This window comes from Polistes dominula, unplaced genomic scaffold, assembly GCF_049000335.1.
Source record: "Polistes dominula isolate Pdom_NZ unplaced genomic scaffold, Pdom_raw_medaka contig_77, whole genome shotgun sequence".
In the NCBI taxonomy this organism is placed as follows: Eukaryota; Metazoa; Arthropoda; class Insecta; order Hymenoptera; family Vespidae; genus Polistes; species Polistes dominula.
Genome location: NW_028301152.1, coordinates 2,103,967 through 2,128,113, shown reverse-complemented (window position 1 = coordinate 2,128,113; position 24,147 = coordinate 2,103,967). Strand labels below are relative to the sequence as shown.

Below are 24,147 nucleotides of genomic sequence, written 5' to 3'. Positions count from 1 at the left end.
TACGAATATTAGATAAAATCGATTTTTCAATTTTTTTTCTCTCAAATAGTTAACCAGAATGACCCAATTTCATAAAAACAAAATAATACTATCGATATTTGCTGATTATTTACGTGTTTATTTTCAGAGGTAACAATGATTCCAACTTACGACACGGACACTTTGGGTTATTGGGTTGCCGATAACGAGGAAGCTTTGGCTGCCAATCATATAGATCTATCACCATCGGCATCAAGATGCACGATCAATCTTCAAGATCACGAGACAAGTTGCAGCGCCTACAGGCTCGAATTCTAGGGAATGGCAGCCTGCTCAGCCGTAATAGTCGAGTTCTGAGCGGCTACCGGATATAAACGTTTCAAAATCCTTCAGTCATAAAGTCCGGTGCTATCCCCGCCATATGAAAAATATAGATATTAATTTTTAGGAAAGATGAAAGGAAGAAGGATTAAGAAGAAGGTTGACTAAAGAGAAATGGGTCTTCCTTATTTAATGTGTGTGTGTATAATTATATCCCGTATCGCAAATTCCTTCGATTATTTTTCCCCGGCATCCCGAGGAAGATAAACACGAGAAGATCTTTTCGCGATCAGCTTTTACACTGCTAAATGCATTTTTCTCTATATACATATACATATATATATCTTTCTATATCGTTTGATATATTTCAAATTAATCGATATATTTATATATGAAATTATTTTTATTAGATAGATATGTTTAAAAAAAAAAAAAAAAAAAAAAAAAAATAACAAGAAAAAGAAAGGAAAAAAAAAAACACTGCTGTAATATTTATCTTAACGAAATATTGTTCGTTAAATTTTTCCTTGCGCTGGGAAAGCGCACATTTTTGTGTTTTCTTTTTTTCTTTTTTTTTTTTTTTTTTTTTATATGTCTCTTTATATATAATACTTAAAGTTCCTTAGGATTATAATAAAAACATACACACACACACACATATGCATATGCATATACATATACTTGCATATTAACATAGTCCTTATCGGTCTACTATATTTAAAATGCAAATTCTGACGTTCGTTCTTGTGTCATAAAAAAAAAAAAAAAAAATAAAAAATAGTTTACCAATAATGAAACAGATTTAAATGATTGAAAAAAAAAATGATTCAAAAGACACTCGAACAACAAAATAGAAAAGTCAGATCGCGAAGAGATCATCGTGTAATTACTGTGATTTGGGATTAGCTGTACGTTAGATACCCAACAAATTGACTAGGATATTCAAATTCCCAAGTGCGACCTTATTCCGTAGTCGAACGTCAAAAAGCTCTAGAAAGAGGAAGATTAGTTATCTTCAAAGAAAAAAAAATACAAATTCAGAATATGAAAAAAAATCATAATACTCGTCCCCGCCCTCTCCTTGAGAAATAAAACCAACAACAACAAAAAAAAAAAAAAAACAAATAAAAAAATTAAAAAAAGAATAAAAAACAAACCACTACGGAAATACTCCATGTGAGTAGAATTTAAACAAAAAAAAAAAATACAAGAAGAAAAAATACGTCACACGAATCGACTAATGCTTATTTAAAAAAAAAAAATAAAATAAAATAAAAAATGTGGACAAAGGTGTTCTGAATAAAACGAAGAGAAGTAATATGAAAGTAATTCAACTTAGCCGAATGTGTCATCATTATTTTCGGCATCGAAATGATCGAATAAAGAAGATATTTCTCTCCAAATGATGATTTATCGAAATAATACTTTTCTTCTAAACGTTTAAACGTTGTCACTTTATCGTAAATGTTTTATTCGTACATAGATAATAACAACAATAACTACATAACAACAACAAGAACAAGAACAACAACAACAACAACAACAACTAAAAGTGAAGTTAAACTGATGAAAATCAAGAAGTTAACTTTTAAACAAGATGAAAAATATGCTAATAAAAAGTTAATCTGTGTGTCGTGTTTCTATATCGTAGAATAGAAACTAGTGATACGCGCATTCCTGGACTTTGGTCTCGTATTATGGTGTAACATAGAAATTGCTTACGACCTATACTAATGTTAGGTCAAATGCATCTTTGAAAGAAAAGAAAAGAAAAGAAAAGAATAGAAAAGAGAAGAAAGAAAGAAAGAAATAATGATTAAATGATTAATGATATTATCGTCAAAAAGAAAAAGAAGAAAATAAGTGGCAGGAGTGAGGGAGGGAGGGAGGGAGGGGGGAGGGGAAAAAAGAAAGAACAAATTAAGTACATAAGTTAAATCAATCAGCGATAAGCAGGCACTTTTTCGTGTTCTTTCATTCTTCCTTCTTTTCTTTGATTAATCAATTTTTGTCGCTTTTTAAACAAAAACCAAATGCATAAGCTAATAATTTTTTTTTCTTTCAAGGTATACAAAACAAATAAAAATTATAACGCTTGTGACGATGCATTTATTGTACCAATAACTCGCAATATATCCATCCACAGACTATGAAAAAAAAAAAAAAAAAAAATAAGGATTCTAACCGAGGTAGCACACGTTCGATAAATATTATATAGAACAACAATTATTAACAACCAACAACAACAACAACAACACAACAACAAATTCTACATATATGTATGTATATTCGAGATAATGAGTAACGTTGCTCATTGTCTCTATTTAGGGTTCTTATTATTAAGAGTTATCTTATTATTAACGATAACTTTACTTAATTTTTAATAAATAAGATAGTAAATGAAAATTCATTCAGGTTCGAATAAAGAAAAAGAAATAGGAAAAAAGAAAAAGAGAGAGAAAAAAAACAAAAAGGTGCAAGATTTTGATCCATCCAAACTTGAGCCAAAATTTAAGCTTAAGCTTTATTGAGCTCTTCAGAAAATAAACCAAAAAAAAAAAATTCCTCGGTCTAGATCCTTTATGACTGTTTTCTCGTTTTTATTTTTATTTTTTTTTTTTTTTTATTTTATTTTATTTGTTCGAATCAATTGCGTCGCCTTTTTGAATCAAATTCTATTCGCCTTTAGTAATATTTAATAAAATATATATATATATATAAAAAAAAAAAAGAAGTAATATATAAAAGTAACAACCAAAACCGTAATAAATAAATAAATAAATAAATAAATAAATAAAGGAATTAATTGTAAAATAGGAAAAAAAAGAGATTAAACAAAATAATGGAATACATTATTTTACGCTTTACTACTAGTGAGATAATTCGAATTGAAAATGGATAAAACAAATAATAATAATCTTATCTTCTAAAAATCGTGTTTGTTGTTGATCGTTCGAATTAATCCTGATGAATTATACTACGAAGAAGACAAATTCTAAGGAATAAGAATAAGAAGAATAGAAGAGAAAGAGATAGAAAGATAGATAGAGAGAGAGATAGAGAGAGAGAGAGAGAGAGAGAGATAAAAGTTGCAAAATTTCTGCTTTTTTGTACTCACTCCTACTTTTGGCAGCTATTGTTATTTAATTAAATATAAAATAAATAAATTATTATTCGTGCTTGAATAAGAATATAAAATGGGAAGCAAAAAAATTAGGAAAAGAAAAAACAAACGAGAAGAAACGTCCTGAACCACAGACCAGACGAAGAAGAAGAAGAAGAAGAAGAAGAAGTATAATAAAATAGCATCAGCAAACAAAATCAATATAGGATTATTTTATTTATCCTAAATAATATAGGATAAAAAAAAGAAAAAAAAATAAACGATTGATGAACGATGGTGATAATAGTTAATGGTGATGAGTTTGTATGATGGTGTATATGTGTGATTTTAAAATTGAAAAAGCCAAACCAACAGGGGAACGACAATGGAGAATGAAAATAAATGTATAAAGAAAATTTGTTGAAAAAAGAAGAAACAAGAAAATAGAAGAGAAGACAAATGAAATGAAGTAATGGAAAATGAAACCATGAAAGTATTTGCGAGCCATTTGAGAAATTTCATAATCAAAGAGAAATTCTAAGAGTAAACAATACAACAAGAACAAGAACAAGAACAAGAACAACAAAATAAAAAAAATTAAAAATATATAAAAAAAGAGATTTTTACACGTTTCAAACGATAGGCCTCTTTGTACATCCTACTTTTGCTTATTGCGTTTAAAAGATATTAATATATATGTATATGTATATTATATGATATATGATATATATATATATAAATATTATATATGCATATATATATTTATATATATTATACCTATATTGGTATGATAAATTTAATCGTTGTTCTGTAATACAGAAGAAACATAATGCTGTTTTAGACGAGGATACACGCTTGACCTCGTATATAAATATATATACATATTATATATATATATATATATACGTGCATAAATACAATTATACGTATAAGTAGAGCATTTTGGAACAAAGTGAAGAACAACGACAAATAACAAATTCAAAACAAGGAACGAACGAGAAAGAATAAAGAAACATTATGATAATAAATATATATCTTAGTTTCTTTCATTAAATCCTTCGTTAAATCCTTGGAATTTGATAACTGTTCTCTTCGTTGAGCTTGTGATGAAACACTATGAATTGTTTACGTATAATGAACTAATCAATGTTGAGTTGTAAAATTGAATGACAATTTTACGTCAAATAAATCAGACATTATTCAAAAATTTCTTAAATGTGTACCCTACTCTTGTTCCGAATCTAACAAGAATCTGTGTTGCGTACCTCTGGCCTCAAGAGAATAAAATTAAAAACAAAGGATAAAGTGATAAAAATCATATCGACGAGAAGATAAACCAACAAATAAAGTTATCTCTTTGGGTATATGTACAAGTAAACATACCCACATCCGTTCGAATGTGAATGAATAATATTTGAAACAAAAACTTATCGGGATATGAAATACAAAATGACCATAATGGACATATTGGTATCATCCTGATCATGGAAATTTCAAGGATCGTCGTTTTGAAAGTTCACAGCAAATGGGGGTTCCCCGATTGAATGAGAAACCGATTCTTGAAACTGGAATTAATACTACAAGTTCTTAACAAACTTTAACTTATATTACTTGGAATAAAAACAAGAGTGCTACGCATTAATGCGCTCTCTTAGCCTAACGAAAAAAAAAAAAAAAAAAGAAAATATTTGATGGAACAAATAAGAAAGAAAAGAAAACAAAAGGAAACAAGAAAAACCATCTTTGGATGGGTGAACGAAAAATGCAGTAAAGGAGATCCGGTTTTGCTCAAAGGAGAAACCAACCTTTGAAAGCTTCCCGGTTCTCAGGTCTTATAGGTAGTAAGTAAGTTTTTTACCGCCCGATTATTATTATTATTATTATTATTATTATTATTATTATTATTATTGTTATTATTATTTTTACTTTACGTGCGACGATTCATGACGGTGTCTGCGAGAAGATGGAAAAAAAAAAAAATTAAAACAAAAAGGGTGAAAAAAAAAAGATAAAACATAAAATACTAGAGATTATTAATAACTCTCATAAAAGTTTCACTATACCGATCATCGATCGTTATTAGTTATATATATTTATATATATATATATGTATCTCTCTCTCTCTTTTCTCTCTCCCCTCTCTTTGTGTCTGTGTGTGCCTATATAATTTATTTATTTATTATTCACGAATTATTTATTAATACGTTTCCATGACTGGTATATCAAAATGTTTGTCAATGATGATCGACGTTTATCATCAAAATAGTCCACGTGAAATGAATTATAAAATAAAACGAGGACACAAAATTTGAATGTGTTTCATAAAAAAAAAAAAGAAAAAAGAAAAGAAAAAAGAAAAGAAAAAAGAAAAGAAGAAGTGGACGTTTAATAATATTAATTAATATCTTAATCGAATCTAAAGATATGAAAAAGAGTTGCGAAAAACGCGAAAATCTATAATTACTGTTAAACGAGATATACGACTACTATTACTATTATTATCTTTATTATTATGTGATTATGATTATAATTAATATTATTATTATTATTATTATTACTATTATTATTATTATTATTAGTATTATCTTAATTGTCATACTTACGTTATTATTATCGTCGCTATTTAATGATAACTGATAAAAATTAATGTCTACCATTTAATGCTAGAACGACTTCATCATTATCATCATTATCATTATCATCATCATCATTATCATTATCACCATCATCGTTCTCTATCATAGTGCGAATCAAATCCTTTTGTAATACGTACATATGGTTCATAAAGTAAGAGCACGAGAATGTTTTGTGAAATATTGCGATAATTGAGATGAAAAGAAGGGTTAAAAGGAAAACAAAATAAGCAGAAAGAGAGAGAGAGAGAGAGAAAGATATTGAATGAAAGAAAGAAAAGTAAGATAGATGATGACGATATACACCTCTATATATTTATGTATTATTTATTGATGAATAATAACGACCAGCTATACTAGGTAGGATGTTAAAATTATAAAAATTAAATTTAACGAGAAACAAAAGTATAACAAAAAAATACTAAACGAACGCAATAATGAAAGAAAATTAAAGAAAGAAAGAGAAAGAGAGAAAAAGAGAGATAGAGAGAGAGAGAGAGAGGGAAAGAGAGAAATAGTGATAAAGAGAAGATAAAGTATATGAGAAGAAGAAGAAGGAAAAAGTAGAAGAAGGAGAGGGCAAATGAAATTAAATATGTCGAATTAAATAACGAATGAGATAAATAATATAATTAAACATTAATAACGCGCTGACAAATTCTAGGAACGAGCTTTCATTGAGAAAAAAAAAACAATTTAGGGGTTGAAGTATAATATTATATACACCGAGAGAGAAAGGATAAAATATATAAATATATAATAATATATACGAGATAAATAAAAAAAAAAAAAAAGAAAAAAAAAAGAAGAAGAAGAAGAAAGTGAGCAAAGTGATAGCGAAGGAGGGGTGGAGAGGAGAGGAGAGGAGAGGAGAGGAGAGGAGAGGAGAGGAGAGGAGAGGAGAGGAGAGGAGAAAGAGTTCGAATACAACAAATATAAATGATAAAGATAAGGAATAAAGTGAGAAAAAGAGAATGGAAAGAGATAACATGAAAAACAATAACAAAAAAAAGGAAAAAAAAACGTGAGCAGCTTCGACGCCTATGCGAGAGATTTGTAATCGAAATGCTCGTAAATGGTTAAGCAGGGGGTGAGAATTCATAATTATCGGGCTTATCGAATAGTCATGGATAATACTCTTTGTTTTTTTGTTTGTTTGTTTGTTATTTCTCAAAAATATTTATTGAGAAAACTTGATGTGATGACAGTAAAAAAAAAAGAGACTGGTAAAAATAAAGAAAGGAAATGAGGATGACGATGATGGGGGGGGGGAGAGGGGAGGGTTGAGGGGGAAGAATGTATGGAAGATATAAACTAAACGCTTCGCGTGATAAGAAACTAATGAATTTCTAATACGGACTCTAGTCATGAGAAATCTCGTTTCGTAAACGTAAAAAAAAAAAAACACAAAAAAACAAAACAAAACATAATATATATATATATATATTAAAAAAAAATTCATCTAGTCATTCAGTCGAAAGGTTTATTGTTATATGAATGTGTAATGCCTAGATTATAATATATAAGCGACACCGATTTCATTTTTGCCACTTTATTATTGTCGCAAGTTCTCACCCCTTTGACGAAGCGCATCAGCGCATCGCGTTTTATTTGAATTATATTTCTTGTTTATTTTTTTTTTTTTAATTTTATTTTTTAATCTTCTTTTTTGGTGTTCTTTTTTTCCTCTCTTCGAATAAAACCAAATTTAAAATTAAAAGAACAAGTAAAGTAAAGTAAAGTAAAGTAAAGTAAAGTAAAGTAAAAACAAATTAAATGAAAGAAAAAGAAAGAAGGAAATAAAAAAGTAACCAAGGTGCAAAAAAGAAACTAAGAAATGAAGAAAGCTAAATAAATAAATAAATAAACAAAATAAAACAAAACAAAACAAAAAAGTAACAAAAATAATAAACTTACTGTGGAGTGTTCATGGTGCTACGATTATTATTATTATTATAGAAATAACAATGTTATGCTATATATGATATAAATAATAATATAATAAATATACACTATACCTTATATAGAGAGCGTATCTCCCCAATCACTTCTTCACATGCGTCCACACGAAAAGAATTTAATTAATTATATTTCATTTTTTTTTCTTTTTTTCATTACTTATATTTTTCCTCTCTTTCTCTCTTTCTCTCTCTCTCTCTCTCTCTCTCTCTCTATCTCTATCTCTCTTTCGCTAGATTTACTATTTACACACGAATCGTCCAAACTAATCAATTTACCCTAACGGCCTAGATCATATATATATATATATATGTGTATATACATATATATATATACATATATATGTAATTACGAAATTACAATTAGAGTAATATTTAAATAATACCAGAGAAAAGTGTATTTATGACAGAATAAATAATAAAATATAGAAATAAATAAATATTAAAATAAAAGAAACAAATATATATATATATATATATAAAAAAAAAAAAAAAACAAATATAGAGTACCTATCTATAAAAAAGAAAAAAGAAAACAAAGATCGAGGTAAGTTCTTAACGTATCTATGTGAACAAAAATAATCGTTACGCACTCATTAAGATACTTAAACGTAAAAATAATAAGGTATACAAAAGAAAACAATAAAACGAATAATTTATTTCTAAAGCGATTCGATTTTTACAACCTTAATTTTTTATTCGTATTTAGAAAGATGGAATAATATAACAATGATTATTATTTAGAATCGATCTAGAACGATTTTTAGAACCTAGTGTTATCCGGCATCTTAACGAAATAGGCAACTTTATCTTCAGCAACTCTGTAATTATGGATCCATCTTGATCCTTTTCTAAGACTACCATCTATACCATCTCTCCAAACACCAGCAGGTAGATACACTTCTCTCTGTCTGCTACCTGAATATAGTACAGGTGCTACAATCAATTCTTCGCCAACAGAAAATTCATCAACGACTACGTGACAAGCTGGATCACCTGGATCTAACATCCAAAGGGGTCTAATGATCGGTACACCCGTGTCTAAAGTTTCATTAGCATATTTTTTCAATAAAGGTGTCACCGTTTTTTGTCTCAATGTCGTCAATCTCTTTGCTATCTCCAAGACCGAATCATCAGAATATTTACTAGGTAAATGAGTGAAACGTATAACGGGTAAAAAGGTAGACAATTGAAGCCACCTAACGTACAATTCTTTGTCAGGTAGATTAACCTCAAAATCATTGTCAGGATTGTCATCGGACATTGGCAAAGCTACATCACCACCTACAGCACCTGGCATGATAAACGGATAACCTATCATTCCATAACTCAGAACGGTTGGTATCACAGTTTTGATAGCCTTCCAAGAGGAAGGGAAAGGTGGCAAAGATACAAATACCGGTGCTCTAGGTCTAGATATAGCACTGGATACGCCAATTACAGGAATTAAACCTAATATCGATTTGGTGAAGATTGTTTTGTAATGATCGGGATTCGTCAATGCTTGCTCACATTTATAATAATGTGGCATGTCTTGTGCGGTGCCTAAATCAAGATAAAACGAATCAACGTGATATTTTGTAATTAAACTTTCTAATTTAGCTTGAAGCCACGGTAATGTTTTGTTATTGGTAATATCCAGAACACCAGCGCTGTTGCTCTGTTTGTATCTAAAAAATTCAATGATAGATAAATAAGAAATACAGATTTAATATATTTTATATAAATTCAAATTATCAAAATATACCTGGTCAAAGCTGGAATCCTTGGATCACTACCTCTCTCCGAGATCAATAACCTATTTGCTACTGCATCTTTGAAATTGATCGATTCCGTAGATATAAACGGTTGAATGCTAAAAACTATTCTGAAACCACGACGATGAATGATATTAATAGTCTCCTCCATAGATGGAAAACGATCTTCGTCCAAAATGAAATCACCAGGACTGGGTTGCCATTCCTCGCTCAATAGTACATGACCTTGACGCAAAAAGCCTAATGCTATGACGTCTTCGGTATAATTGTAAATTGCAGCTTCATTTGTAGGTGAAATTTGCCAAACTGGTTCAGAGAGAAGAGAATGAACGGCATGTAACTCGTCTGGTTTCAATCCATCCCACAAAGATTTCTCCGCCATTGACGAATGAAGAATTTTCATGTTGTCGGTAGCACAAATGGTATAATTTAATTGTGGCAATGGCGTTAAATGATTTATATAGGCAAAATTATCGTGCTTAGCCTGGAGACAAAAGTCATTACTACGATTGGATCTGATGGAAACATAAAGAGGTGTTTCCGGATCAACCAAAATTGTGGCTCCTTTTGAATTAAGAAAATATCTTTTCAAAACATTTCCGAAAGGATGTTTCCTGACATCACCGGTTATGAATGGACTCAAATCTAATCTACCGTGTTCCAAAAGATACGGCATACTTTGAATCTGACCAGCACCATACCAATGTCCTCTATTCGTTGACCAATCAAAACAATCCTTTGGATTGTAATGAGGACTCAAACTCTGCCAGGTTACATGATAACAATTCATATCCCTGTGTTTCGTATGTGCCAAATAAAGACGCGTTTGTTGTAACCATTCGAGGCAAACTGAATCTTGTCGTTGATGATGCGGTAGGCAAGAGAAAACTCCAGTATTTGCTGGTATACCTTCACCTAATCGAGCAGCAATTACTTCAGTGCCGCTACTACTGTACACGTGCATCACTCGTTCGTTCTTATTGAATCTGAAATAAGTTAAGAGAAAACGGAAAGAATAAAGACATGAAATAAAAAATTAACTCGTAATCACTAACACAAATAAGTTTCATTAAACTCACACATTAAATAATACTTTTGTTTTAAAAGTTAACAACGAACAGTAATTATTGTTATTTCTTACCTGAACTTGTCAAAATATGCTCTTTGTAGAACATGTTGGGTGTAATAAATGTGAGCAAATCCAACAAGAAATACCACACATAGAAACAATATTCCAACGAATAATCGGAGCCTAAAAAATGATTAAAAATAAAGAACTAATATTGATTGTTATAGATACATATGCATTCGATAGAATAATGTACCCAGCGTACGATGTACCTGTAGTCCGCATTCTGTCGTTTTTTATTACTCCGCAATGCTTGTGGAATTGACAATTGAAGTTTTTCCTTGAGCAAACTGCTTATACTATTGACACTAGTGATTGTCGAATTGGCACTTTGTACTCCACCTGGAAGATCTATGGATTCGTTACCAAGCCTTTGTGTTATTGATGGCGATGCTGCTCTGCTTTTTCTTCTTGGTGGTGCTTGCAATGGTATTCTTTACAAAAAAAAGACAACAAAATATTTAACTAAGTCGTTATAACATATTAAACGATATATCAGATTAATCAAAGTAAATAATCTTTCTTATTCTTTCTAATTTTTTTTATATAAATCTTGAAATAAATATAACGAGTATTTTACTGTTCTATATATATATATAATATTACCATAAAGAAGATAAAAACAATAAATTAATATGTTATAAATATTTTGTATTACATTTAAAGCAATAGGTTTTATATTTAAACTAACAGCAAATATTTATTAGTACTCTTGTGTGTGTGTGTGTGTGTGATCTAATATTGATATAATACTATTTGTAATAAAGAAACTGTAGTATAATTCTATTAAACAGAAAATAATAGAAATCCTTCGAAATTTACGTATCAACCAATCACATATTGTTTTTATTAATAACAATAATTAATAACACAAATTCAAGCTGTACCTTTGCAACGAAATTGCACTTCCAATATCGTATCTAGGCATCATTTTGATAGATTCTGTCTTTTTCACTATCTTCTTGAGACAATCAAAATTTATAATTTCAATTGAACAGATCTCACACGTTTCTTTTCTTTTCTTTTTTTTTAAACCGATCGACTAAGTCGCTTTATTCCAAATAAATAAAAAAATAAAAAAAAAAAACAAAGAAGAAGACAAAATACGATAACACAATTATCTTAATAAACATCGGCGAAAATGATCGAAACGAGCTCGCAAAATTCTCTTCTTGATTTATACATCATTAAATTTATGATCATTCGTAAATTATACATCGAAAATGCGTATAATTAAAGAAATACTATAGGAAGATTAAATCAAATAAAGTAATACTATAACACAACGTTTGTCACGTATGGTACTACGAGAGTTGACTGTTGATTTTCTCGTAATGCGGGATAAAGACACTCCGAGAATTAGAAACTAGTGATAACCCTCGGGCGATATAAAGAAGGTCGAACTCGTCTCAATGATCCTCCTCCGAGTGACCTTGAACACTCCTAGGTAATTCGAGCGAATCCAAACACGTTCACTGCTATAAAACTAGCTCGGATATCTTCTTAAGATAGAAAATTGAACTATTTATTAGTTTTCTTACACACTTGCATAATACATCTCAAAAATTGTGTATTAATCATTTCGTTCGATTAAATTGTATACAATAATCGAATTAATAATAAGATTTATTTTAGATACCTACTTTTGATTACTTCCACCATTAAAAAAAAATAATAACTCTTATCTATTTGTTAAAATATTTACAATACATTCGAAAAAAATACCATGATCACGTTCAACGCAACATACACAAATATATGAATTGATAATAAAGAATTTTATTTCTTTTCTTTTTTTTATTGTTAAATGTTAAACTGGTTTTGAAGAACGTATTTCCTTGCGTTTGCATGTCCAATACGAAACGCACGTTAACACACACACACACACATATAAAATATAAATACATGAGCATGGGTGGTCACACGTATAGATACACTCACACGCACATCATACACGCAGAAACGAAGAAAACCGGATAAATCCACTTTCAGTGGAAATCGAGGTACGATAATCGCATCGGTAAAATAATATAAACGTGTCTTACTTTTACTGGTAAAAATATTTCGAAAAGCATCGAAGAAGAAGAAGAAGAAGAAGAAAACAAAATATATGTGTATGTATATATCTAACACGTACTTTACCAATTCCTCGTCATTGGTTTCTTCTTCCGTTTCAGAGCCGAGGGAACTTCCGTTAGGTGTCGAACCGCTGTTACTGAAAGTTACACTGCTACTGTCACTTTCGGCACTTGTAAATTTTGATGTGGTAGTCTAAAAAAAAGAAAATACACCTGTGTAATTAATAAAGATTAAATTAGAAGAATGTGTAAACATATATATATGTATATTATAGAAGTTGTTGCCAATAAGAACGATATGATGTAATATTTTATATCAATCATATTGATTTAATAAAGAAATATTTGAAACAAAAGTTATTAAGTAAGTCTTAAAAAAAAAATATAATATATATTGCAGTTACTTCATAGAAGACGCTATTGTAGAAATACAAAAATCATAATAATTTTTTTAAAAATAATCATCGTAACCTTTACAAAAAAAATTGTCGAGAATATTAATATAAATATCTTTTACGAGCGTATACAACGTACCCATTTGTTTCAATATTTACAAACCTTTGCAATCGCAATGATATTATCTATGATTAGTGAAAGATGGGAAGTTTAAAATGAATTATAATTATTTGTGAATGAGGAGTATAATTATGGAATGAAAAAAACAAACAAATAAATATAAAAATCTATAAAAACAAAAAAAATCAATAATTAAAAGAATATATCAAAAATATGAATTTTTAATCGATATAATAAAAAAGATAAGAAAAAATGCAAATAATTCCAACCAAATTTTGACGAGTCTTTATCACCGATTGTGAATAATGTTCATTAGCGTCCATCTTCATGTTCCTCTTGAATCTTTTTACTTTTTACTTTTTATAAACAAACTTTTCTTTTCCCCCCTTCAAAGATATTTTATAAGCTGATCATGATTCCCCGTGTAAAAATCACGAGATGAGAAAAAAACAAGTAGTTTGCCATTTGAACGAACACGAATAACTATTACGTTTGAGAAACGTTGCATTTACGCTTTAGATGATCTTTCGTTTATGTACTTGAATAATGCTAAGTGTTGCGTAATTGAAAAAACATACATTGACAAGTTTCATACTTTCGAGAATAAAATTCGTTAACGAAAACAATCTTTGTCTTTTACCTTGTTCCAAGGAAAAGAACAAATTCATTTTTACACGCGAGACAAATAAAAAAAAAGCAACTTTTTAATGCAAACAATTATTTGTATCATTTGATATCAAACAAACAGATAGACAATATATGGCCCAATATTTAACCCATTGGACTGCCAACTACGAGATATCTCGTAGTATGTGCTGCAATTGTAGATTAATTACAAATGGTTATTTGTTTGAAGAATTATTACAAAGATTGAATAAAATATTGATATGATGTAAAAAAACATTTACTTATCAATTATTGTAAATATCATTATAATATTATATCAATAACTTGATATTATTATATTTTTCAAAGTTTAAGCCAAGACACTGTAAATATGTCTGACAGTCAATGGGTTAACATTACAAAATAATTTGACCAATTTTGTAGAAATTATATGTTCATCACGGATCTAATCATTTTTTCAAAACATACCTCATGTACCTCATCATGTATCTCATGTACCTCATGTATAACAGCCAAACGATGCTTGTTCTTAATGTTATTTACAGACCATATCGAATTATAATTATGATATTCGCCATTTTCTTCATACATATTATTCAAAAGCGGTTCACTTTCCACCGCTTTCAATGACTCGTTGTTCATATAAGAATTCAATTAAAATATTTATATTAATTAGGAGAAAGTTAAACCTATATTTATACAATTACACGTGTTTTTTAATTTATATAATATAATATATATATATACTTATTTATGTAAAATATTCAACACGGTGATCAAATGAAAAATGAAAATTTATCTAAAAAAAAAAAAAAACAATATGATTTTTAATTGAACTATGAAATGAAAGTATAAATTGTTTGAGTTAATTTAAAACTAATGAGAGAACTATCACATAAAAATAAAATCTCTTGACTTTTACTATTCCTGTATCTATACTTAACTGACAGTAATGATTAAACGTTTGACAGTTAAGAGGTACAATATTATTGTTTCAGTTGAGAAAGCAAAGGTGAAAAGAAACATATGGACATAAATATAGATATACTTATTCGTATAGATCATCTTTCTTAAGAATTGTTAAAGCTACATAAATATTGACAAAATGCTAAACCAGTGGTTCTTAACCTTTTTCGAAGTCACGGAACATTTTTCATTAGAAGGAAAATTTGCGTATCACCAAAATCATCAAGACGATTAATATCATAAAATCAACAAAAAAATGTACGTAAACATTTAACTTTTATTAATATTGGAAGTTATATATAGATTATACATTATACATAACATAATATAATACAACATATATATATATTTAACATTTAATTATAGATATTATAAAGATAATAGATAATTATAAAAATAGAAAATATATATAAAAAAAATGAAAATATTAATTTAAAAATATTATATTAATAAAAACTTAAACTTTGAACACTTTTCAAGTTCAATTAAAGCGAAGAACCACTGCGATAAACAATAACATATTAGTCATTTTTATTATTCGAAATCAAACTATTGGGAATAATTATTATACGATTAGAAATAATCGTAGAGGTGCCCCGCCACGCGTTGCTGTGGCTCACAATCAGTCCGATACACACGTCTTTAAATCAACGCATTGCCTTATACCGCCATCTGTTAGAATCTTATCGAACTAACAGAGATAATCATGACTCTTTGTTAATAAACAAATAATTCGCAATAAATTGAGATATAAACTATCCTATCTTTCAAGTTGGATAAAACTGCACACAGTGTGCAAAATTTAATTAAAATCGGTTCAGTAGTTTAGGAGTCCATTGCGGACAAACAACGTGACACGTAATTTATATATCTTAAGATATATATATATTATTCTTGGAATCTTTTATTTGTAATTGCATCTTGTAAATATTATTTAAATAATTCAATCGTATAATATGATTGCTTGTTATAAAATTCAATTCTTTTATTATAAATTATTTTTGTTAACCTATTGTAGCCAAATATTTTGTAATTACGCAATGGTGTGTAATAAATGTATTACGTGACATTTATAATATTGTTTAAAAATAGTAGTAAATGTGTTAACAAAATTACCTTCCGACCGTCGATACGAAGATCGTCCATCTCGTTTAATTTACTTGGCATTGAGATACTCGTTTTTCTAATTCTCGTAGCAGAAATGTCAGTATTTTCCAAAATTGGATTATCTTCTTTCGTAGATGCGTTAATTAATTGCGTAAGATTTTCATTCGGTTTTGAATTCGTCTCCGTTGTCCCATCGAATTGTTGAACTTTCGGACTATCTGAAAAATTTTAATTATTATTATTACATTCTATAATTATATTATGTAATAATTATTATATTTGAATTTTATTACATTTGCATGAAGAACGTTAAAATTATAATAAGAGGATAAGAAACAATTGTGTATTATCATAAACACATATTAACAATAAACTATGAAATTTTACACAATTTATAAGCAATGAAAAATTGATAAAAATATTTAAAAAAAAAAAAAAAGGTAATTTAATCTAAGATAAATCAAATGTCAAATTCATTGCATTTCATTGAAATGCGATACTTAATAAATTTACATTATTTAATAAATACTTAATAAATATCTTTTCAAATAAATGCACATTAGAAAAAATCTATTTATAATAATTTTCTTTATATTAACAATTTGTCTTCACATCTTATAACTTATTCAAACAACAATCTAATCATAAAATCAATAAATAATATTACATTTTTTTTTTTTATTAACCAACAATTGTTTGATCTTAAGTCGTATATATGTATCAAAGCAAATTTATTTATTCCCCTTCCCTTTTTTTTTATAAAGAAATAAAACCATATAAAACGAAGAGACCATAAATCGATAAATATTTAAATTAACAAACTATATGTATTTGAACCTAAATCATGTAATAGTTGCAACGAAAAGGAACACTAAAGTATAGTAGTGTATTATCACTTTGTAAACTTTGCTAGAAAAAAAAAAAAAAGAGAAAAAAAAAAATAAACACACACAACGTGTGTGTCGGTAGTGTCAACCAACAACAACGTCTACGTACGATATGACTATAACGATAAGCGGCAAGATCAAAGAGAATTTCTCGATTACTCGCTCCCATAATCTTCTAGCGTGTTACACTAATTGCATTTAACTTCACGTCGTTAACTCCGACGTTAATCGATTTATTTAAAACGGATTCTGTCGACTGTATTTTTGAAAGAATAAATGGTAACAAAAAAAGACACCAAAAATATATAACCTTTCTGAATGAATTTAAGAAAAAGAGAACAAAAATTATGTGTGACTGTCCTACTGAGAAAGACGATGAAAAGAAAATATCAGAAACGGTGACTCTTTTTGAAAAATGTCGAAGATCTTACAGACCAGGACAAAATGTCGAACTTTATGATACTGATACGAATGATCGTGACTTGAATAATAAAAAAGATGAAATTCAATTTATTGAAAATGATTCGAATGATGATATTAAATGTTTCAATTCGTTAAAACAACTTTCGTTGTTTGATTCTTCAAGCGATTCGAGTAGAACGGTAAAAAATAATATATATGATTAATATAAATCGATAGATTAATACTTGTGATATTATAGTTTGTAGTATAATATATACTGTAAAAAGGAATATTTTAATTACAATTATTTACTATATAGTAATAGTAATTATAATAATAATAATAATTACTATATAGTAGAAGTATATATATGTTATCGAAATATACCGAAATTGAGAAATGTCCAGATTCACTATCCAATTTCAAGTTTTCATGTTAACATCTACAAATTGTATATTTTTCAAAAATAAATTAAAAATGAATATTTTATGACACACAAACGATATAAAAGTATAGATAATTGACAATGACACAAATCTAAAAATGTGCGTGCACAGAAAATAAAAAACAAAAACTCCCCTTATCAATTACAGTATAAATTTGTGAGTCAAAGAGGGTTAACCAAACGTAACGAGAATGAAGAAGAAGGAGAAGAAGAAGAAGAAGAAGGGGAAACAACACCGTTTATTTTCGAGCCATGTATGACACGAATAAATGAAATTGAAAAAGAACCAGACATCGAATATACTCTAGCCATTATTAAACCGGAAGCAATGATTTATAAAAAACAAATCGAGCAACGTATATATGAAGAAGGTTTTGAGATACGTCAAACACGTTGGTTACAATTAACACCCGAACAAGCATCCGAATTTTATTCGGATAATTATGGAGAAATTGGTTTTGCTCGTTTAGTTGCTTATATGTCTTCTGGTCCAATCATAGTATTCGTATTAAGTAAAAATCGTGCTGTTCAAGATTGGAGATTTATCATTGGTCCTACGAAAGTAAATTAATCAACAATTTTATTATATCTCTAACAATTTATATCGAATCTTTATTATGAACGTTATTATTTAATTTATAAACATTTTGATATAATGAATTTCATTTCTATTCGTACTATTTAGGTTGCAGAAGCTCGATTATATTTTCCCGACAGCGTAAGAGCAAAATACGGTCAAAGAGGGGATGATTTTAAAAATGCCGTACACGGAAGTTCGACACGCGAAATAGCTGAAAAAGAAATACACTATTTCTTTCCCGAATGTAATAATACGGACCATGTGTTAAAACTATACATTTTATCATACTAACTTTTTAATTGTCTAATTTCTTACAGCTATAATCGAGCCTTTGATTAAAGACGAGTCTCTTGTTGATTATCTATGGGAAACGATCAATCCAATTCTCACAGAAGGTTTAACTATGGTAAAAATTAATTATTAATTTGACCATTTAAACGTCAACTCCAATTTAAAAAAAAGAAAAAATCAGAAATATAAGCCGCACACAATCGTAATAAATAAATCTCATTTTTTAAGTGTTGCAAATTGAAACCAGCCGATCCGTTGTTGTGGTTGGCACATTGGCTCATACTGAATAATCCTAATAAGCCCCGATTACCCGAAAATTTGGCATTCGTTCCAACGTAAAAAAAAAAAAAAACGAATTCAAATAAAATTACCATAATAAGAAAGAAAAAAAAAGAAAAGAAGTCAAATGTGTAAATTATCTTACCTACGAGGCTGATTTCTCTGAACACCAAGGACAACCGATCTCGACGACATGGCGTTGTTCTATTTGTTCGTTTTTCCACAGCACTTTGTAAATTATACCTAAAGAAATACGATTATTCTTTCAAAAGATTCCTTTTTATTTCTTATATTTCTTTTCTCTTTATTTTTTTTTCCCCTCACTTTAACGTCGTATATTAAGCTAACGAGAATAATTCGGAATAATTGTAACGATTCCTCGACCTTGATTCGACCAGACGATGAATGATCTCAGTTTCGCTACGTTCGATGCTCCTAGACGATCTTTCGTTTTCTTTTTTTCTTCTTCTTCTTCTTCTACATTTCGTTCATATCGATCAACTTGAAATTGTAATTTTAACGGAGATCGGTTGATCGATTTATTTTTATATTTACACTGTAATCCGTTAACAATCGAATAATTAAATGGCAAATCATCAATTAAACAACTTTGAGATCTTTCGTTCTCGAAACGCACTTGCACTCCCGACGATGATACGTCGTCACCATCACCATCAACATAACAGCAGTAGTCGTTGTCGTCGTCATTCTCGTCATCATAACAGTCACAGCATCTAATTTCCTGCTTCCCGTTGATTAATCCATTGTCGTTTCGAGCGCTCAACGGCGAACGTTCGAACTCATCGCCGCCATTTTTCTTATCTCTTGCATTATTTTTTATCGATTGTTTAGATCTATTAGAAATATTCTCTTCATTGTCTTCGACAGATCTTCCCATTCTCTCGATCGATATCCTATTGATGATAATTATCTACAATTATTTTTCTTTTATTTTCTTTTCCTCTTTTTTTTTTTCTTTTTTACGATGAGAAGTCATTTTTACATTACTGTTACAGCGTCCTGAATTTTAGTATATATATATATATGTGTACATGTTTTATTCACCTTCACAAGAAGAACAAAAAGTAATTTATTTTATTTTAAATACAAAAATGTGTTATTTGCAAATATTAACACAAAATTCATTAATATTATTGAATTTTTATCTAATAATGAGTAACTAAAGACAAAAATACAAAATTTCATTGAATTTTATTTACTTGTTTTCTATTAATTATTGTAATATAATTAAAATAAAACCTTGTGATATTTATTAATCCGATCAAAAGTTAGTTCAGATACGGTTAGTAAAATAGATGGGTGACCAGTTTGAAAAAACACAAACCGTATCCTGTTGATTCCAAAATGGTGGTAAGAAGACATAAGTGCGAGAGAAGGTATTCATAAAATAATGACTCGTACTCGTAAAAAGGGAGAGTAAAAAAGACACAATATATCACTAATATTATTTCTTTACAGTTTACTGTTAAACTTATTATTATAAAATATTAATTATTAAAAAAAAATACTAGTAAATTAAAAATATTTGAGATATATAATATACTACTTATGTCAATATATAATACTAAAAAATGTCAACATTATTAATGTACCAAATAATTATAATAATAATATTCAATTTATTTCTTACCTTTTTCGAAAAGAACAAAAAAAAGAAAAAAAAACACAATTGATTTTTCGCAAAATGAAAATAAAAAGAATTAATGAACGTGCCTCTCGTGAGAATTGTCATTGTTCGTAGGATATGGATCTTCCTTAGTTTGAGTTTGTTTATCAATTTCGATGTAAGATTTGGCAGAAGGTTTGTACCATGGTGAAGGTGTTCTAACTGGGCCACCTACAATTGGCCATTCTTGTAAAGAATTATCATTCTGAGAAAAAGATGGTAACGTTGACAAAGAGACACCACGTCTCTGGGCCAATCCAATTGGATTGACACTGGCTACTTTGACGTCCCATGGATCTGCTATGGACAACAGCAATTTCTAAAAAACGTAAGTAAAAAATCGACAGAAATAAAAGAAAATTACAATAAACGGATAAAATATACTACAAAACAATTATTATTTCGTGAAATATCAGTCAAATAAGAACACAAAGTTTATTATTAATTACGACAATGGGTTATTGACAATTATCAAAACTATTCACATAGTAATAACTCGATCATATATTCGAATTACTAATTTTTGTATCGCTTAAAATTATTTATTTATCATTAAAGAAAAATGTTAAATACGATTTCACTTATTAACATTATTATATATATATATAATTATTTATTTGAGATAGATTATAATTTTTCATGAAAAATGTAGAATATTCGTACTTGATCTTCCAAACAAGTCATATTTCATATTCAATTTTCAATAATTCTTATTTTGGACATATTTCATTTGTTACTGATTTTCCTATCAATATTATAGTGTCCCGTGATCCATGCATCGGCCTTTAACCCCATGACACATCGAGAATCATCGTGTGTGTCTTATCTAATAAGTTCATTTATTCAATAACTTGGTATAATGTTCCGTTAGAATCTAATTTAATGTAGAATAGTAGCAAATTATCTTAATATAATCTATAGCGTATTTACAAATAAATTTATGATATCTTGTAGACATTTATTACCGGTAACACACTTATATCTCATTTGTCGTAATGGCTTTAATCTGCTAAGCTTTGTGCAATCTCGAATAAACTCAATGATAAATATTCAGAACTCGATGTGTGTGAACGTGCAAGACTTTACGATTAACAAATGTTAAGCTACTTCAACTGAGATATACAATATATATGTACATACTACACACATACATATGTACATATAAATATAAATATATATATATATATATATATAAACGTAAATAAGCTCTCTGATAATACGATAAAATATTTTTTCTCAATAGAATTTTTCCTAAGATTTAGATAAATAAAAATACTATATATATATATAATAAGATTAAATGGAAAATTATAGGTCATGAAAATATATATATATATATATTTGTTTTAAATATAATAGAAGTCAAATTTGTTTATATTTTCCAAACTTTTCTGTAGTTTCTTTTATTTTTTTTTTTTATTTAAATAAACAACGCCACATTTATAATGTTACATTTGACAAATTACAACACTATTATATTGATCTCTATGAAAATTATTATAAATAATTGATATACAAAGATAGAAGAAATTAGAATAAAAATAAAAAAAGGAAAAATCAATGATAAAAATAAATGCAATGATTAAAAAAAAAAAAATCAACGTGAAGATTCTTCGTTCGACTATTGTCAAGAATACATTTGAAATTAGGTTAAATGAATTGTCGGACAATACAACGGGTGTCATTGTGTTGTCTTCTTGAATGAAAAACAAAGTCTATTCTCATAGAATCATTGTTCTTTTTTTTAATTGCCGGTAAAAATCGATATTATTTATTGCCTTTTTTTAAACCGAACAGTAACGATCTGTCTCTTTTATTTTTCTCATTATTTCTTTTTTTAAATTCATTTAATTTATGTCCGTCGTACATTTTTCGCGTTTTACGTTTAACCAACGCTCGAAGGAAAAATATTTTCATGATATTTTACAACGAAATAAATTTACAACAGCGAGATTATGAAAATTTATATATATATATATTATTATTATTTTTCTGTTTTTTTTTTTTATAACTTTTAATAATTTTTGTTTTTTTCTGATCATTTTAAACAATTTTATAAAAATCTATCACGTTTCTTGTCACTAAAATTGATTTCAAATAAACACCGCATTCGTAATCGGATATATTCGTTGCGTGTTGTTAATTAACGATAATTAAAATATTATTTTTACGTAACGTTTCTCTTTTATTATTATTATTATTTTCATCTCCTTCTTGAAATAGTATATATAAATATATACTGTATATATAATAATAAGTATAAATAAATACGACGATTAATGATAACTTTTTTTTGTCTCCTTATTTTGATTAATGAAATCTACCAGTTTACGATTTGTTGCGATATCACTTTAATAAAAACGTTGCTGATTAAAAAGAGAGAAAGAGAGAGAGAGAGAGAGAGAGAGAGTATGTGAGATAAATCAAAATAAATAAAATTGATCTAAATAGGAAATATACCTTTTTTTCATTCTTCTTTCGTTTCTTACGTTTGATTCGATCCATTCTTCTTCTTCCTCTTCTTCTTCTTCTTCTTCTTTTTCTTTTTGTTCTTTTTGATTATCGATAAGACATTAAAAAAGAAAATTTATAAACAATTTTTTGTTTTTCTTATAAACTTATAAAAAAAAAAAAAAAAAAAAAACTAAATAAATAAATAGTACAAATAGCAATTAGATTAATAGAACTTCCAACTTCTGGGACAGGTGGTTCTAGACTGATCTTCTGTTCCATATATCGGTAACCACTTAGCGATATCTTCTTAGAGCACATTCAGTGTATATATCAGTTAAACATATACATATACACACGAGCATTAGTGTCTTTTTCGCATATACGTACAAACATACATACACACACATATATATATATGTATAATGTAAATGTAAGTAACTCACGCGATCATTAAACAATACATGTATATACATATATACACAGACAGATATTTTCAGAGATTGTCTTTGTTTCTTTTCATACTTTATAAGTTGTCCATTTCTTTGACTGTGTGTATATATATTTATATGTTTAAAATATGTGTGAGACTCTTACATGTTCTCAAAGATAATGTTGCTCCCACCAAGTGAACCTATGAGATCTTTGAAAAGAAACGAATGAGAAAAAATTCGTATATATATATAATAATACAATTGTTTATATATATAGAGTCCTTAAAAAAAAGAAGTAAAGATTATTTTATTTTATTTTATTTTATTATTATTTTTTTTTTTCCAATAAAAATACTATTCCTTTTTTTTATTGTTCTACACATCTTCTTGTTATAATTATTATTTATTTTATTTTTTAAAAATATATAATAAAGAAATAAATTGGAAATGTGTTGCCTTTTCTATTGTAGTTTTTATTTTATTTTTATTTTTAATTTAATCAGAATCTTAATTATTT

At 28.0% G+C, this 24,147-nt stretch overlaps 3 protein-coding genes across 3 annotated transcripts in view; 2 read left to right on the top strand and 1 right to left on the bottom strand.

The window, feature by feature from the left end:
* LOC107064037 (uncharacterized) overlaps positions 1-8,058 on the top strand; it is a 50,594-nt gene extending 42,536 nt beyond the window's left edge. The window contains 1 exon segment of the mRNA XM_089178143.1: positions 128-8,058. Within this exon segment, the coding sequence (XP_089034269.1) occupies positions 128-297 (170 nt within the window). The 3' untranslated portion in view covers positions 298-8,058.
* On the bottom strand, positions 5,732-23,265 carry LOC107064148 (uncharacterized). The gene is given in 11 exon segments (XM_015316519.2): positions 5,732-9,664; positions 9,742-10,737; positions 10,893-11,003; positions 11,093-11,314; positions 13,018-13,151; positions 16,184-16,392; positions 19,204-19,301; positions 19,443-19,531; positions 19,534-19,972; positions 20,793-21,064; positions 23,206-23,265. Coding segments are annotated over 11 exon segments (3,522 nt in total). The 5' UTR covers positions 23,251-23,265; the 3' UTR covers positions 5,732-8,757.
* Positions 16,529-19,180, top strand: LOC149030649 (nucleoside diphosphate kinase 5). The gene is made up of 5 exons (XM_089178144.1): positions 16,529-17,663; positions 18,057-18,470; positions 18,594-18,732; positions 18,806-18,894; positions 19,008-19,180. The coding sequence occupies exons 1-5, from the start codon at positions 17,409-17,411 to the stop codon at positions 19,116-19,118; spliced, it is 1,008 nt and encodes a 335-aa protein (XP_089034270.1). The 5' UTR covers positions 16,529-17,408; the 3' UTR covers positions 19,119-19,180.
* Positions 23,266-24,147: the final 882 nt, after the last annotated feature.

Coding starts and splice junctions, on each gene's coding strand:
- LOC149030649 (XM_089178144.1), top strand. CDS start 17,409: ATGTGTGACTGTCCTACTGAGAAAGACGATGAAAAGAAAATATCAGAA. Junction 17,664..18,056: donor CAAGCGATTCGAGTAGAACG/GTAAAAAATAAT, acceptor TATCAATTACAG/TATAAATTTGTGAGTCAAAG. Junction 18,895..19,007: donor TCACAGAAGGTTTAACTATG/GTAAAAATTAAT, acceptor TCATTTTTTAAG/TGTTGCAAATTGAAACCAGC.